Source organism: Penicillium samsonianum (genome assembly GCF_028829775.1).
Source record: "Penicillium samsonianum strain IBT 33392 chromosome Unknown utg000003l_segment0_segment0, whole genome shotgun sequence".
NCBI lineage: Eukaryota > Fungi > Ascomycota > Eurotiomycetes > Eurotiales > Aspergillaceae > Penicillium > Penicillium samsonianum.
The window spans coordinates 8022073-8039401 of record NW_026643261.1 but is presented as its reverse complement, the minus strand read 5'-3'; the positions used below and the strand labels follow the sequence as shown (position 1 = coordinate 8039401).

General features: G+C 48.6%; 5 protein-coding genes across 5 annotated transcripts; 2 read left to right on the top strand and 3 right to left on the bottom strand.

Moving 5' to 3' along the window:
- Positions 1-540: 540 nt before the first annotated feature.
- On the top strand, positions 541-1544 carry N7471_006729 (uncharacterized protein; the record flags this gene model as incomplete). The annotated part of the gene is made up of 2 exons (XM_057279448.1): positions 541-1120; positions 1207-1544. 2 exons carry the CDS (start codon positions 541-543, stop codon positions 1542-1544), a joined length of 918 nt encoding a protein of 305 aa, XP_057139058.1.
- A 538-nt stretch (positions 1545-2082) lies between these two features.
- On the bottom strand, positions 2083-2589 carry N7471_006728 (uncharacterized protein; the record flags this gene model as incomplete). The annotated part of the gene is made up of 3 exons (XM_057279447.1): positions 2083-2101; positions 2297-2392; positions 2444-2589. The coding sequence occupies 3 exons, from the start codon at positions 2587-2589 to the stop codon at positions 2083-2085; spliced, it is 261 nt and encodes an 86-aa protein (XP_057139057.1).
- Positions 2590-7600: 5011 nt separating this feature from the next.
- N7471_006727 (uncharacterized protein) lies at positions 7601-12025 on the bottom strand (the record flags this gene model as incomplete). Its single annotated transcript, XM_057279446.1, has 1 exon — positions 7601-12025. One exon carries the CDS (start codon positions 12023-12025, stop codon positions 7601-7603), a length of 4425 nt encoding a protein of 1474 aa, XP_057139056.1.
- Positions 12026-13503: 1478 nt separating this feature from the next.
- On the bottom strand, positions 13504-14322 carry N7471_006726 (uncharacterized protein; the record flags this gene model as incomplete). The annotated part of the gene is made up of 1 exon (XM_057279445.1): positions 13504-14322. One exon carries the CDS (start codon positions 14320-14322, stop codon positions 13504-13506), a length of 819 nt encoding a protein of 272 aa, XP_057139055.1.
- A 957-nt stretch (positions 14323-15279) lies between these two features.
- On the top strand, positions 15280-16127 carry N7471_006725 (uncharacterized protein; the record flags this gene model as incomplete). The annotated part of the gene is made up of 2 exons (XM_057279444.1): positions 15280-15757; positions 15844-16127. 2 exons carry the CDS (start codon positions 15280-15282, stop codon positions 16125-16127), a joined length of 762 nt encoding a protein of 253 aa, XP_057139054.1.
- Between the last annotated feature and the right edge of the window lie 1202 nt (positions 16128-17329).

The window sequence follows — 17329 nt, the reverse complement described above, 5'->3', positions numbered from 1 at the left end:
CTAGTCAGCCAGTCCCACACAATTAAACTTTAAATATGACCAGGGAACGGCAACGGTCGGAAGGATGAGAGCTGAGGCTTAGCGTACCACCACCTTGTTCGAATAGACCAAAGAGGCAAAAATTGTCAGCAACCCCCACAAGAGGAAATTACAACGGCCGGACAGACGAGAAGCCGTTTTAAGGTTTAGCGTTCCACTGCTTTGTTCGAACTAGAACCAAAGAGGCGAAAATTGTCAGCAAACCCCACATCCATCCAGGATATTGAACTTGATAATCAAGAGGAAACCGGCGTCGAGCTAAGGGCTTAGCGTAGAACCATGAATAGACCAAATAGGCAATACTTGTCAGCCGGTCCCAAAGGTTGCTGACCTGGGCGTGAAGGGGATAGAATGCGAGAACGTACAAGTTATATATAAATATGCTGCTTTTCCCTCTCACTTTCATCTTCCTATAAACACAAGAACCATTGTTTTCGCCGCTTCCTCCACTATTCATTTCTACGTCAATTCTGGCAATCTTCACACATTTACTGCTTTAAAATGTCTCGATACGCCAAAGCTCACGTTAGCCCGGAGGGGCCAGGTGACTCTCGACCAACAGCATTGCAGGTGGTCAAAGATGAAGGAATGGAGGGAAAACTTGAGGGCAAAGTGATTGTCATCACCGGAACCTCGTCCGGGCTTGGTATTGAAACGGCGCGCGCTCTCTCCACTACTGGAGCGACGCTCTTCTTGACAGCTAGAAATGTCAAAAAAGCAAAGGACGCCTTGGCCGACATTTCTGAGCCGGGTCGTACGGAGTTCATCGAAATGGACCTAGAATCCTTCGAAAGTGTTCGTTCCGCTGCGAAGTCGATCCTGAAAAAGACCGACAAGGTCAATATCCTGATCAACAACGCGGGAATCATGGCAGTGCCAGATCTTGAATTCACCAAGGATGGACACGAGTTGCAGTTTGGCACCAATCACCTCTCTCATTTCCTCCTATTCCTGCTGTTGAAACCAGCGCTACTGGCCGCCACGTCCCCTGATTTCCATTCTCGGGTTGTCAATCTGTCCTCTGCCGCCCACCGTGTCAACGGCATCAATGCAACAGACAACTACAACTTCGAAAAAGGGGGTACAACCCATGGGTATCCTACGCGCAATCGAAAACCGCCAACATATACATGGCAAATGAGATTGAGCGCCGCTACGGGTCTCAAGGGCTTCACGCAACGAGTGTTCACCCTGGTGGAATTGCAACTGGTCTTTCGAAGCACATCCCCGAAGCACATCTTGCAGCAATGCTAGAGGATAAGTCTCTACTCAAGAGCTTGAAGAGCCCAGAGCAAGGTGCTGCGACCACCGTGTGGGCTGCTATTGGCAAGGAATGGGAGAGCAAAGGGGGCAAATATCTCTCTAACTGTGCCGAGGCGAGGCGTGGAAACGATGTTGGCGATATGTCAAGTGCGGACTATGCCAGTCACACCTACAGCAGGGAGAACGAAGGCAGACTTTGGGAGGATTCGGTGAAAATTGTGGGATCAACCGACGTCCTGTAGCGGGCGGAAAGAGACCGCCGAGGACGTATGTTTGGTGCTTGATCTCCTAGGCACTATATGTAGATAGTCAGATAAATAGTTTCTCTCTTCTTCTCTCCTCTCTTTTTCTCTCCGTCATTTTTTGTTCCATAGGAACCGACTACGCTGTTTGTTTTTTCTTTGATCTCTCATTGTAGGTCGATTCTCAAGGAATTACCATCCGTGCCAGATTTAGTAACTAGTCAACTGCAATGTCACCAAACAAAGTTTTTACATGTGTGAAACCACGTGGAAATGAGCGAAGGCACAAGGCCCCAATCGATGCGAGATACAAGATACATGTACATGTATGTAAACACAAAGGTTCCAAAGTCGCGGGTCATGAGGACAGCCTAATACCAAGAACGGCATTTCGCCAGGGCGGGCTTTGACGAGGCTCTAAGTTCGTTGTCATACAGTGGTACACCCTACATGTACGCCTCTTCGGCTGCTTCTGAGACACGAGAAGTAGAGCGGTCGCGACATACACCTCCTCGGCTGCTTCTAGGATCAATGAATCTCAGATCATTTTTAATCCACTGTAAGAAGTCAGCGTCGTCCAGCCTTTATAACAGGCAATACTAAACCTAGATATCTCTAATCGATCCTCTTTCGGTATCGAATTTCGTGCGATTGCCTAAAGCCCAGCATATAATTCCTCGATACATACTAAAACGCTTCTTATACTGGGCAATACGCCTATGCGAGCACCTCTTCTTACATAAAACACGTACTAGCGGATGAACGCTTTGATCAAGTTAACATCGGGAGTAGGAGACCCCTTTTTGATCTTATAGCTATCTGGAACCCTTCCGGTGTCAACAAGAAACCTAAGTGGTCAGCAAATACGGAAGCTATAATAATATGTCGTGGTCACTTACCCGATCCAGAGTTTCACATCGAGACTGGCCGCGGCGAAAGAATCAGACGTGTCGACAGGTTGAAGCTCTGGCTTTTCCTGGATTGGCTTGTCATGCCTAGCGATAAGCGGAGGTTCAGATCTGAGTCCAGTGGACGCCTCAGGCATGGCGATGGTTTGAAGGTATCAGTGAGCAATAAAGGTGCAGGACAAGGAGTCGTGGAAATCCAAGGCGAGGTGGTGCTGTTCGGCCCACCTTGGCAAATTTTGCGATGAAGAATGCTGCCACAAACTGAGGAAGTTGGAAACGGATAAGAAAATCGATGAGGGTTGATGCGAAAGTCTGGGGAGAGCCTGGGAGGTGCAGTAGTGATGTGCGGCTCAAAGGTCTTGGCAAACCTTAAAAGTTCTCAGTGAACCGAAAGTAAGGGTACGGCATCAAGAAAGATGAAGAATGAGGACATTGATAAGCACTTAATATCGGAACTAATTTCGGTAACACGTTCTCCTTTCTATAGAAACCCAATGTCACTGCCAATCAGTGCGCAAGTTAATTGGGACTGAGCTCGGGGTATCCTGGCAATTTTTATTCGATACAAGTTCTATGATTCTATAGGGCTGCAACATTCGTATACGCCAATATAAAACTCGTTGCTATGCAGGGTTCAAGTAGCAAATTGGCTAGCTTCTCCTTTAGGAATTAAACTTCTTGTACGTTGCCTCAACGTATTAATAATTGTTGAGCTAGAGGCTACATAGACCACCATCCCATCAATCCCATCAACTGATATTTCTGGGTACATGTGGCTGCCGTGTATTCAGTCACTAGTGGGCAATATCCTTTTGTCCTTGATTCAGATCTTATATTCCGAGTAGTAGCCTTGAAGGCGCTCAGCGAAGTACAAATCCATTTAAACTGTGAGAGCTTCACTGATTAGTCCGTCAAGAACCATTTATTATTATTTACTAGTAAAGGTCATTAGCAACTGTGCGATATTATCAATCAGGGGCAACAGTGAGCGCGATTAATTCTGTTGCAACTTACTCCGACAATGTATTCTGAACCAAAGCATGACATTTACCAGTACTTATTATTTGACATCGATTGCCTACTGGGATATCTTTTACTGAAAGGCTTTTGATTAACAATCCAATCACTCGAATCGCCCATAACCGTCGAAGGAGATTACCATGACATAGATGAATCAAATAATCATTCTTCAAGAAATTGAGACTGCTCCACGAGATATACCAAAAATATCTACTATATAACATAATCAATCTCAATAGTGATGTAGTGACCCTTCTCGTGATCTTATTAACAAATTGCTACTCTTACATTAAGGGACTGCTCAAGTGACTTGGCGTTACTGTTGTTTATTTGCCGCAATGGTATCCGGGAAGTGATCTGACTGAATCGCCAACATAGCCCCACGGAGGGTCACAGTTACCAGTAGCACGATTGAAGAGATAAAAGCGACCTATCGCTCATATGAGTATGTTTCGTTCAAATTGGTAATCGTGTAGAAGAGTTATATAGCTCTTACCATCTGAACACTGACAGAAGGTGCCAGCAACACCGCAGTGGGGGTCCGCACTATGGGGCTATCAATAAATTGTTTGATATGGTCTATATGTGTCAACCCACAATGGATAGCATCCACTTGCAGAGGGGGGAGCTTTGTTGTTCGACTCGATGGCCGGGGCCGCCCACACTATGACTCTATTCACAAGAGCAAAGAAGAAGATAGCGACCTTCATTCTGTTGGGAAGAAAGAGATTGTTGATTTGTTTCCAAAATGATTACTTGGAGAAACAAGAGTTGGGGCAGCTGGCCTACACTCTCTTTTATACCTTGTGATGTAGGAATATGTCAGCTGAGCTAGGGTCTATATTGTAATCTGTCCGACAAAATTGCGTCCATGAGGTTTCTCTTTAGGTTCACAAGTTACGTTCCTGGAGAGAGAAAGAGATTGAAATCCGCTAATAGTAAACTCAGAGCACCTAGAGCCGTGCTGTATAAATTACCGCAGGGTTCCATAACCCCCTCTGTGTGCTGATTTACTGAGGAATAAGAATTATTCGCTGTGCATTGCTGAGATCTATATAGTCTCTAGCTCTCAAAGGATATGTTGACTAACAAAGGATCTAATGGCTATAAAATCACATGTCATACATACACGAAATTTGTCACTCTGGAATATATAATTGTACATGATTCGCATTTAATTCGGAGTTTCTTTAGGCCGAAGGACATTACCTGATACAAGCCGAAGGCTAAATTCGGGGCCATAAAGTTAATGAAACTCCGTCTCTCTTGAAAAGGGAATATGTGCACTTTGAATAAGAGCCAAGTACTCGAAGGGAAACCGGCTGTTTCGGCATCTGGTATACACACTTGATGTTTGATGACAGGAGCATATATTGTTCCAAGAGCAAGGTATAGGTCTTTGGATGGCTCTACATATTGTTTAAAGCATTCGTGTAGATAATGATTGCTTTTCCTGAATTTCCTGCTTTTTAGATGCAGGCTCTCTTTGTATCCAACAAGTTCTACTGGTTTTCCTAGGAGTGAAAGTCTCTTTCTTAGTTTGCGTCCATCGTCATTGAACTGGCTTAGCTTCTTTAGAAACTTTATGTCCATATAACGTTACTTAAATTCCACTAAAGTACCTAAGGTCCTAGAATTTTATCTTGATGTGAATATGTAGCAACCTGTTGTTTGAAGGCAAATGGGGGGCGTTTACACCTGAGGCACCAAGCCCTCCTATATATATATTGGGCCTTATATTCTTGTTCCCAGCTCTTCCACTTCACTTCACGCTTGTTTTTCCCATTGCCTTGTGGATAAGTACGCACCGCTGTCTGCTCTGTCGACCTTCCTCTGCCTTTTCATGGGCGGGCTATCATATAGCCTTTTCTACCTTTCATCATCGGAGATTTTCTAGATGTTAAATGCGATGACTGCCGTCAGGCCCTACACAAATGTATCTCTGTGAGTAATGACTTCAAAATGAGTCATATCTGAGACAGGGGTTGGCAACACCACTCGGACCCTGCCATATACAGCTAATTTACTTCCAGATCCTAGCTCTCCGATGATGTCTCAATAACTACACCACTATATAGCCCGGACCGGGAGCTGAGCTTCACTATTGATCTCCCCACAAGAAAAGTTATGGTATTTGACGACGCTCATCCTTTTGCTTTTTGTTTCCTCTCCCTTCTCTGACTTTCACTTCTCTAGCTATCTTTCCGATCGTCTTCTCGACTGACTTTCCAGTCGGCCTCGCAGTCATTCCTTGCAGTCGTCTATCCAGTGGCTCAGTCCACTTATCCTTCTAGTCATCTTCCTTTCCTGTTACTTCCATCGTACCCTTAGGAAAATCCTCTCCTACTTGACGTCAACAACCTCGATACACACCATCATGCCATCCTCCAAGATGGCAAAGAACAATAGTCAACGAGACCAAACCCCGTAGCCTTCGCAAACCACCCATATCTTCCCGGTGCTAAACAACGATCCCATATACCAAAAGTGGCCGCACATCCTACGCACGATTGTGCATAACATGGACTACACTAGTGTGTGTATTGTTACGTGCATTCGTCGCGGAAATAGCCCCGATGCTAGGGAAAGCACAGTCACTACCCTAATGGTCTGCAATTCTAGGCGACCGCCAAGCCATCAAAGGACCTCAACGGAGAACATCTACAACCTTCTTGACCGCACAAGCTGTGGGATGTGGCGGTTAAATTAGTGCAGGGAAAACTTTCCCGGGGAGGATCCGGCCTGATTGGAAGAGAGCTAGATCATCGAGCCATCGAGCCAACTGTGGTTGGAGCGGATGAAGCTGCAAAATTTACAGAGCCTGAAATGTGACAAATTCTGGCTCAGTACCACCCAAGTCCCATTTTGATGACGGACAACCACTATCAGCTGGGGTTGTCCAGCTACCTTCCATGCTTGGGCAAGGTCTGGCCCCACAACATGGTCTTCAATTTTCCAAAGGTGGTGACTGCGGTGCACTTGTTTTCACCGACTCCGATGTTGTCGTCGGGATGCTGTTCAGGGCGTGACCTCTGACAGTGGCTTATTACGCATGTTCTCTTATTTCAAGCTGAAGATACCCGGAAAATGGAGCACAGAACAATAGGACTCACCTGTTTCCACTGTGTCAACCCAAGCGAGAAGGATCTAGAAGAAGAAGAAGTACGATCCCGTCCCCAAGCGAATTGACGCTGCTCCCGCCCGTGGGCCTTCGTACAATTCTGTTTGGTACGCTACCCCCCTTGCTTAGCCGAGTATTGCGCATATGACGGATACGCAAGCTGCCGTTCGCACGTACGCGGGTCTGAAAGAGGTCTAGGAGCGTGTGGATTATGACCTTCGTGCCCTAAAAGCGGTCCTTTTGGCCAAGAACCTCATTAAAGAGTCGGATGTGGAAGAGGACGGATCCGAAGCGGGTGATAATGGTTACGAAAGGGGGAGTGCGGCGAGCTCTGAGGGTGTTTTTCCTAGGATCGAGTGATTTTCTTAGTGCCCAACTTTGCGGGCATGGCGGGAGGGAGTTTTTCGGTTCCTTCTATTTCTCGCTGGGCCCGTGCGGCCCCCTTTTTTGTTGTACTTATCTGGAGGATATGAAACATCAGTCAGTACTGCTGTTCAGACAGTCATCTGCCTTGGTACCTTGGAGCTTAATTTGTCAGGCTGCCACCTAGCTAGTTATTTAGGTAGCTTTTTGTTTGTCGGAGAGAATCAATCCTCTTTCTCTCCTCTCTTTGCTCCCTAGTAACCAGAACAGTATAGTTTGGATAGGAATGATTACGGTAGAGGTGGAAATATCACAGGTTGTTATCTTTAATTCAACTTGCTCTTCTAATCCTCGATTAAAATTTCGATCTGTGATGCTTTTGCATAAAATTCTCTATATTTTTGAAATAGAACCCCGGATTGGATCACTATGTCCTGTCCCACCGACTGCACTGGGCACATTGCCGGCGAGCTGGGGCGTGTTGCCCCATTCAATGTTTGGCTTCAAGACCGTAGAGTTTGTGGCTAACTTGACAGTCGCATTGCGGGAGATGTTACAGAAGATCAGGATAAAGCAGTATGTCTGATTATCACAGCAATGATATACAAAATCGCGTCTACTTCAGCCATATATTTAGCTGAAGATCAAGTCGAATAAATTCCCCACTTAACCGCCTGGTCCTTGATATTGCCATTGCAAACCATATTCCCCTTTGCTCCAACTTTGCCATTGCTCGCAAAACGTTTGACCGACTCGTTGATAATATCAATGACATCTTGCCCACCGGTAACAAAGTTCGCATTCCCGTTCACACTGGTAGCCTCCACCCCAAACGCACAAGTACCATGCGGGGCAACCTCGCGGTGAGGCTTGCCAGCAACCAGGGTGGTATAGTCGGTGCTAGCGTCTCCCTGGATATTCTTAATGATGATAAGACAGTCTTCAACAAGAGGCGATCCATCACTGGTCTGGTTCTCAAACGTCGAGTCCCCGCAGGTGTCCCTTCCCGGCGGGATATCGCAGGGATAATAGTCACTGGAGCCCGCCTTGGCCGTGTCCCAGGATTTAAAGGCACGCTCGGGGCTACAGACCGGGATCCGCATGAATCCAGGTGTTGTGACATCCACGTTCATCAGGTTGTTGATTGTGCCTTGGTCAGTCGGGTCCGCGAAGCCACCGCCATTTGCCTTGCCGTTTTTCTTCCACGTGCGGACGGAGCCCTTGATCAGATCGGCCGTGGTGATGCCGCCGAAACTGACCCCGCCGAGGGAGTCAAGGCCTGGGGGCGCGGAGAATTTGTTGTCGGTGCATACCCGCGTGCAAGGGCCATGGTCGTGGCACACTTGTTTGCATATGGTCGCGTCGCCATCTGGGTAAACGAGGTAATACTGCTGCCCGTCGACACAGGCGCCTGTGGCGCTCATGGTGTCATCTGCGAGGTAGTCGGTGAGTTCTTTGCCTCCGCAGGCGTGGCCTGTGTCGATGATAAATGCGTAGGCTTTCGAAGCCTGCCAGAGAGCAGGAATGGAATAGCCGAAGAAGCACTTTTCAATGTTGGTGCGCAGCTCGTCCTTATCAGTAGTCGTTTCATCCTTCTCGGGAGGGTCTTGCTCGAATTTACCCGTGATGAGCTTCCCGTTTGACATGACCTCCTCAAGGACCTTGATCGAGTTCGGCTTTCCGTTGAACAGTTGTTCAAGTGAAAGAGAGCTGACATTGGCCCAGCCGTCGACAACCTGCGCCATATAGTTTGAAAACGCATCTTGTGACTGCGGGTTCCATCTGGAATTGGGATCATCACTGGGTAGCAGGTCCTTGGCGATGGTTGTACCCTGTCCAACCATAGTCATGGTGGTATCTTTGAAATTGTCAAGGGCGCCTGATTTCTCGAGGAAATAAGGGAGCTTCTTGAGAACCGTGTTGAAGAAAGGTGCCGCCGTGCCGAGGGTTCCAAGGGTGAGAACATCAATGAGAAGTAATAGCCAGGTATTGTCCTCCTCAGGCGGGATCGGCGCAAATTTATTCTCCAGATCATCGAGCGCCGTGGTGGTAATTACCCCGGCCTGGAACAGAGTTTCGTAGTAGTCCTTGTGTAGATGGTGGATCCTTACCAAAGAGTCCCAAATCAGTTGCGCTGCGGGTCCCGAAGTATCACCGTTCGCACCGGCTGGGCAATCCAAAGCCACACAGCTGTCCTCCGTCAGCTGGCCGCAGTTGGAGCCTTTTCCCATATGTAGGGTCTCTGAGACCGACTGAATGAATTTGACTCCCTTCTTGTGCTGGTCTGTGTCTGTCCAGATTCTGACAACATCCGCCCAAGCAGCGTCCGCGTTCAAATTCTTCCACTGGTCAGAGGGTAAATACGCTGTCGGATGGATAACCATTTTGTGCGTGCAATCAAAGTCTGTCCAGTTGCCGTTTCGCGTGTCATCCACCTTGGGGTCCTCACCGGCGACAACGCGTTTAAAGAACCCAAGCCAGGTCTTTGCCGGGTTGGGTGGCTCATTGTACGTCTGCAGATCAACGGCCCAGTCAGAGGTGCCTCCCAGACCCCAGGCTGCGTAGAGAGCGGCGCGTACGGCCTTGGTAGTTGCGCTCATGTAAGACACATACTCTGTGCCTTCATAGACAAGAATGTCACTGTTGCTACTGGTGTCGACAAAGTGCTCGGTAACGGCTCGTTTAGGATTGTTCAAGATCTCCGCAATCTCAGCATCGGCAATGTACCCAGCTGTGGCCGTGCACTTGCCCTTTTTCGCGTTTGAATTCAGCCGGTCACCCGTGTATAAACAGTTAGGGCCATGGCATCCTGCTTCGGCCATCTTGAAAGATCGCCCGTAGCTAGTCACACCGACAATGACCTTGTTTCCGGGGACCCCTGCCTTGGTAATCATTGCCAATGACTGCCTAGTCTCTGTCAGATTGACCTGACTGCGGAGACAGTTACCCGTGTCGCATCCTTCTTGGGAGAAGCCGCTGTTGGCATCCCACTGGCCATGGAGATCATAGGTCATGTAGACAATATAATCCACAATCTTGCCAATCTGCGCGATGGGAAACTGCTTCAAATACCAGTAGGAAGCAGGAGCGGCGATGGATATGGATTTTCCGGGGAGGAGGTTCTTGAGAACGACAAGGAAAGCGAGGTAGTTAGGACCATCTTCCTTACTTCCCGGATCATTCTCTGGGAGGTCAGGAGCGCCGGGGTACTCCCAGTCAATGTCGACGCCATCAAGGTTATTATCTTTGATGAAAGTTGCAATCTTCTGAGCCATCGCCAGCCGGTTCGCAGGCTTGACTCCGTTGCGGAAAATCTGATAGGTATCAGGCATCGTGGAGAAGTCCCAACCACCAAATGACAAGATCTTCTTCACATCAGAAAGCTTCTTGAATTCACCAAAATTGTACGAGGATAGCACATCACCCGTTTCAACATCATAGGAGGGTGTTAATGTGCCAAAGCCAAAGTGAATGTGTGTATACTTTGAGGTGTCAATCTGAGAGGCATCCTGGAACAGGCACTCCCGTTTCATGTTGTACCCTTCGTAGTAGGCAATTTTGATGGCGCCGGATCCGCTGCCCTTCACAACATCCATCCCACAGTTGGAGATACAGCCGTAGGTGCCCTTCTTCGCAGTTCCCGGGGGGCCGGTGTTGGTGTCGACGCAAAAGTCTTTGGTGATTCCGCACTGTCCCCAGATGTTGCAGCAGGCGTTCAACGGGCAAGGATTGAGATCAGAAATATCCGAACCATCGGTTGGCGGCTTTGACCCTGGCTTCTGAGGACCACATTGTGCGTTCGCGATCTCGGCGGGAAATGGCGCAGTTCCTTTGCTCAGGCACATCACTGTTTTGGAGTACATAGGGTCACAGCCATTCCAGCCCCAGGTGTTCTTGTTGAAGTCTTCAAGGTTTTGCCTGGTGAGGCTCCACTCCGTAGCCAGATCGTCGCAGTTGTCATTATCCTTGACCTCGTACGCGTAGCATGAACCATCAGCATTCGGCTTGGGACTGAAATCCGGAAGGGTACCCTGGGAACAGCAAACGTGCTGCTTGGGCTTTAAGTTCGAACAGAAGTTACTGGCAGGGTTGTACTTGGTAAAGTCGGCAGCGGAAATACCACACTTTACAGCCAACTCCGGACAGCCGTTGCCGGAGTCTACCTGAACCGTGCGACACTCAGCACGAGCATGGAGCTTTGTGGCTACAGCCGTTGTAGCCATGGTGGTTGCGCTGCTTTTGGCGGTGACGATGGTGCGGTTTGCGTTTATAAGCGGCGTGGTGAAGATTGCGGAGCCAGGAATCCTGGTGGACCCCTCGAACGATAGACACGTTGCGTTAGACCAAGACTTGATGGCTTCCTGGATGGGAGTAAACGTGCCATTGCTGGTGGCAATGATTCCAAAAATGTGGGTGCTGTCGTAGTTTTGCTCGCAGAGCTGCATGGCCAAACTCGGTGCGGACACGGTGAGATTGTCCATGTTATCTTGGAAGAGCTTCAAGGCGGACTGAGCAAGGCCTTGGTTCAGCAGACCCTGGCCAATATAGAGACCAACAGTAGCCTGACCCGACTGGCCGTACATGATGAAAGGTCTATCTGTGGCTCCATGGCCCTTCTCAACATAGTGACGAACCTGCTTGACGAGAGACCGCAGCCCGGAAGTTGCAAGCCCAAACCCTTCCTCCCACCAGCCCACCTCGAACTCAACATCAACAAACTTCCCAGAAGCTACCCGCATGGTTGAAGCGGGGATCTCAGAAAAGTCAGGACCGAAAGACGAGCAAGCATGAATCTTGTGATTCACATCCCGGTTGTCAACAGGGTCGTACAGAGAAAACTCGTAAAACATCGTCTCTTTGCATTTCTTGATCTTCTTGAAGTCAGGATACACAGACCAGTTTCCGGTGTTCGGCCCGGAAACACTGCATCGCTCTGGGCAGACATCAATGCTGTTGTAGCCTGGACTGGCGGAACTTTTGAATCCCTGTGTAGCCACAGCGCCATTGGCAGCGAGCAAGAGGCCAACCCCAACAGCCCTAAGGGCCGTCGTGAAGGACCAAGTCACCATTTCGTCTCCAAAACAAATAAAAGAATGTCGAAATAGGGAATGAGTGATTAGAATGAACGAATGAAAGTTTTCATGAATGAATGAGTAATAAATGAATGTGTGGTGTGATATAATGAATGATGAATAAATTTTCACAAGATCACAAAAATAACCCAGTTAGCTTTATATTCCTCGAAGTGTCTAGATCTCTTTCTCATCTTCTCGCCTCGATTATCAATTTCACTTCCTGTTCCCAATTGTTCGACCCTCGCTTTGACTGTAGGTTGCATCAGCTCATTTCCGGCCCATCTTGGTTCAGCTAACAATCCCCTTGTATTTGGCCCCCGTTTTGCGCTTGTACAAGCCATTACAAGGCTGACTTGCTATCGGGGATATTGGAAGGATCGTAGTGAGAAAGGTGGAGAGTCAATGAAACCACGGAAGTCCTGCATTACTCGCGTAGACTGCGCAGAGAAAGACTCTTGGTCCCGCCAAATGAACGTATACGAGAAGACATGGCCCCCTAGGAGGAATCTCATGGTCTTGTCTAATCTAACCAGAGCCCTAGGTCAAAACTAGCGCCTTGGTGTTGTTGAGATTGTATCCAACTGCAGCTAATGCGCTAGACGAGGGGGGCATAGTTGGAGAACAGGCCCTAAGCAGGGGAGGCAGTGAATCGAAGTTCCGTTGCGGTGTTGGTGTAGTTAGGAAAAGGACCGCCCCACTGCGGCACTTCTGGATGCGGCGCGGGCCACTCCGCAGGCCAGACCTTGTGCCCTCCGCCGTTATCGCAAATGGCTGGATTTAGTTTGTACCTGGCCCCCGTCAGCCCCCGGTCTGTTATGCAGGGGGATACCTCAGTTTTCAGCCCCAGTGGTGGTCAATGCGGACCTGATTTGGCCGTGGCGCCGTCTTGGGTGGGTGGCAGCACTGAGTAACTGGGGCAATGCCAAGACACTGCTTGTGATCTCGGCACTCGGGCTTCCGCTGCCAAGGTTTTCTCAGCTTGCAGGGACGGTGTTACTTGGTTTCAATAGTGGAAGAATAATGAGTGACAGAAGACCTTGGTCGAGGAGAGGCTACAAGCGAAGAATATGCCTAAACGTAAGAACTAGTAATTTATGAATTGCAAGAATAGTTGGCCGCTTGTGCGGCCCTGTGATCTCTTTTTTGCATGTCTGTTTAAATGTCTGTTTAGATGTACGTGAAGGTGGTAGCATAAACTATGCAAAATAATTTTATATGTAGAACCTTTGATATGGAAATACAACCATTTTACCACTAGGCCACACTAAAAACTATAGTCTCTAATTATGGCCTAGAGGGAGCTATATCCGTTATGTTTCTTGTTTGACTAATTATATGAACCAAACCAGCATCGCGCATGTGATTAAATTAGGAAAGGTATATACACAAAGACAAAAGCATGGGCTCAAAAAATAAAGATCTTATAGCAGGAGTAGCAGACCAAAAGTCAAAAGTCTAGTGCAGGAACATGGTCACACAAGAAAGAACCCCAACGCCCCAAATGTAGCTAGCAAGCATGATATGCCAACCACAGCCAGTTGTTGCGCGGCATTTTTCTTATCCTCCGGGCAATTGGATGGCGGGTATAAACCACTGCATAAGCGGGCTAACAGAGAGGCCTCCATGCTTTCGACAGTGGTCTTGTCAATGTGGACCCGACAAGGATCCGGCGTGGCAGTCGGGGTGGACTTCGCCACCACCGCGCATGTGTCATTGGTGTAGTCACGGTCAGACCACCTCACATTCCATGGGACCTTCATTGTTTTGTCGGTCACATTGATTAACACGCCATATTCCTCGGGACATGTCTTTTTGGCTGTAGCAGCAACGAGATCCACCTTGGGGGCGGAACTCTGAGTGGTGAAATAGGTTGCCCAAGTGGTCATGTTGTCGATCATATTGGCGGTACTGAGCCTATTTTCAAAGGCGTCCTCGTCGCAACTCTGCCAGCTTACGGTCCAGCTCACTTTGTACCGACCCTCATTTTTGAAAAGGGTGGAGTAAGAATGTGCAAGGTAGGTGTCCTGGTTGGTCCAGTTGGTCCCCCTGAGATCATGGGAGCTGGTCACGGAGGCGTCCAGGTCCTGCAAATCCCATAGAGTGTACTCAATTGCGGGGTTCAGGTATCTCGCGCGCTCGGAATTCTGGAAAGCAAAGACGACAGGGAACCTGTCGGTGGGCGCATATGTTTCGTTGCGCGGGAATACTAGGTCCACTTCTAGTAGGTCAGAAGCGTTGATTATGGTCCCCATGCAGGCAGCGAGCAACCAGCTCGCCCTGGGAATGTGCATCCTAAGGGCGACTCGGGCCTTCAAGCGTGGAGTCTGAAAGATGGGAGGGTGAGAAAGCCTCGTAGATTCCTTTGACGATGGTTCTGCCGGGGGAAAATGGGAACCAATTTGGTAGTGGACGGCAAAGGCAAGATTCGCAAAAAGAAAATGGGGGCGATGCGCTAAGATAGACTACGGAGGAAATCAAATGGTGGAAGGGGTTGAAAGAGCAGGCGAATGAAACCCCGAGTCCCTGCCCGCATAAGGTCGCTCCTTGGCGGCCCATGGGCAAACTTGCCACGAGGCCTAAAACCCTGGAAGTTTCCCCCAGATGAAGTCCCGAAAACAGCGGGTGTTGGTGCCGCCCCTGCCAAGGTCTTGGCTTCACGCTCTGTGACCAGTTCATTTCAGCGGTACAGTGCCCAGAAACTAGTCATCAACGCTAGCATTTACATTCGGACTCGTAATTTTCCTCAATCGGTTCGCTTAGAACTTTTTTCTTCGGTAACGCGTGGAACCCTACGACTATCGCCGGCTAAGTTATCCTCATTCTTGAACTTGTACTCCGTATATTCAATCTTGGCACTTTACCCCGTTCGAGATATGTACGATCTTCCATTTCGCCGTGGCCCATATACAATTAGAATCCGGCTTCCTACGCTAGGTATTGATACCGTATAGCAACAAGCGTAGTAATATAACAATAAACTAAGGACCTTAGGGCCTCAACTAGTCCTGATGCAGTTGCGAAGTAAATGAAGTAGTAGATACCCTTAGATGCAGGCGAGACAGGAGGGTGTATCCTCGGAACTGTTAGGGCCTCAAATTTCTATATAAATACCCATAGAGGTCGTTGCTGAGAGTTAAGCATTCCCTTATCCCTTTTGAGTCTACGAGTATGTGGCCGTCAATTCCCTGAGCAGCAAACTTTGGCTGACGTTTTCATTCTTTGTATAGTTCAAGTAAAAGTCCACAACAATGCACTTGACAGCTCTTCTCGTCGTCGGAGCAGTCCCAGCAATGGCTGCGGCCCTCACCCGCCGCGCTGTTAACTGCGACTTCTCCACCACTGCTGATGCCGGGGCTACATGCTCAAGCTTTGCCAGCAGCTGGGGACTCTCGGTCGACAATCTGCAGCAGCTAAACCCTGGAATTACCTGCCTCAATCTCGATACCGGCAAGTCGTACTGCGTGATTGGCACCGTCACAGATGAGCCCTCAAGCACCACATCCACAACGACAACAACTACGACCAAGGCTTCAACTACCACAACTACCACCAAGGCTTCGACCACCACGGACACTGCCCCGAGCAACTCACCCACTATGCCCGGCATCGCAGCCAACTGTGATGGTTTCTACAAGGTCTCATCCGGCGACCAGTGTAACACCATTGCTGCGAAGTACAGTATAAGTGAAGCCCAGTTCAGGAGCTGGAACAGCCAGGTCGACGCCAGTACGTCCTCATATTCCCTTTCCCCCTTGCCATTCTGTTACCGGGAAACCGGTCCACCCTGTAAGGTCAAAATCTAACATTTGTAGCATGCTCAAACCTTTGGCTGGACTACTACGTCTGCGTGCATGTTCCCGGCGCAACCACCACCTCGGCACCCCAGCCAACCGCTGAGCCCACGGGCCCCACGCCCCAGATGCCTGGGATTGTCAGCAACTGCAAGACTTACCATCTGATCAAGGGCGGTGACAGCTGCTATACGATCGACACGGCTGCGAAGATCACATTGGCGCAGTTCCGTGCTTGGAACACCTACGTTGACGCGGCGTGCAGCAACCTGTGGCTGGGATACTATGTCTGTATTGGTGTCTAAACTGGTTTGTAGCGATGAAAGTTGCATCCACACCCCACAAGCCAGGGGAGGGATCAAAAAGGTGACGGTGAGCACTAGAACGGAAACAGAACCGGAGTTTGCAGAAATTAAGACGACTCCAGGGCTGTCCTTCCACCAACATGCCCAATAATTCTATGGGATCGCACAGCAACTCTGGGTGAAAATATGGAACCATAAATGTACCTTTTTTTCCACGTTTCGAAAGTCAGATGTTTTTCGTCATTAAATTATTCATGCTTTATCCGTCAGCTTGTTTAATACCAGGTTAGCATGGTTCTACTGTACTTCTTCAACATAACATCCAAAGATCACATTGTGGAAAGTGAAGTCTCCACTGCCACGACCATTCGTTGTAAAAGGCTGATGCCATTGAGCTCACTGATATGTTAGCCAAACTGTGTCATTGCTATGATATATTTAGAAGGGAGGAGTGAATGGTTGCGGAATCAATTAGGCCGACGCGCAGAACAAACGATGCAATTGGGCATCCAGGCAGCAGCAAGGCAACGAGGCTTTGCTTGCCTGCTTGCCTGCAGATGATAGACCTCTCTTTGTCTTCATGAAGCATATATAGTGCTTCATAGTGGTAGGTAGATTCAACACCTTCATCTATCTTTATATCTTTATAGTTGCTTCACCTTGCTCTCTATAGTCACGGAGATCTACGTGCATCAACAAGCTTTCGCTATAATGGCAAAGACCCTATCAGAGCTCAAGGGCTTTTAAAGAGACATCAAGAGGTTTCAAGCAGCAAAGCGCGAATCTTTGGGCCCTATATATGCGGTATCGGGCTTTAGAACCACGAGTTTACAACGAGAAGGCATCAAATCTGGATTGGGCTCTCATCGAGATACCACATGATCGGGCGAGGGAGAACATAAGAATCTTCCCTCCTTTTTCGCACTAGGTATTGACTAGACCTGCTGAGCACCGAGTGGGTTCCAGTCAGGTAAGCTTCTTGTTTTTGCTTTCTGTTTCTCTCCAGTCCCTACTACTATTTCATTCCAGAGAAGTGTTGACAGAATTAGTTGATATGCTCGGTTCGAATCCCGAATTCGCCATGTTGTAGAGAATCTGAGATTTGCACAGAAAATTGTTCTCGCCTTACATTCCGAATTAAACACGTCGTGAGCTATTGGGAGAGAGTGGTTCTCGGTATGGATGTTGCTGTGGGAAGCCCC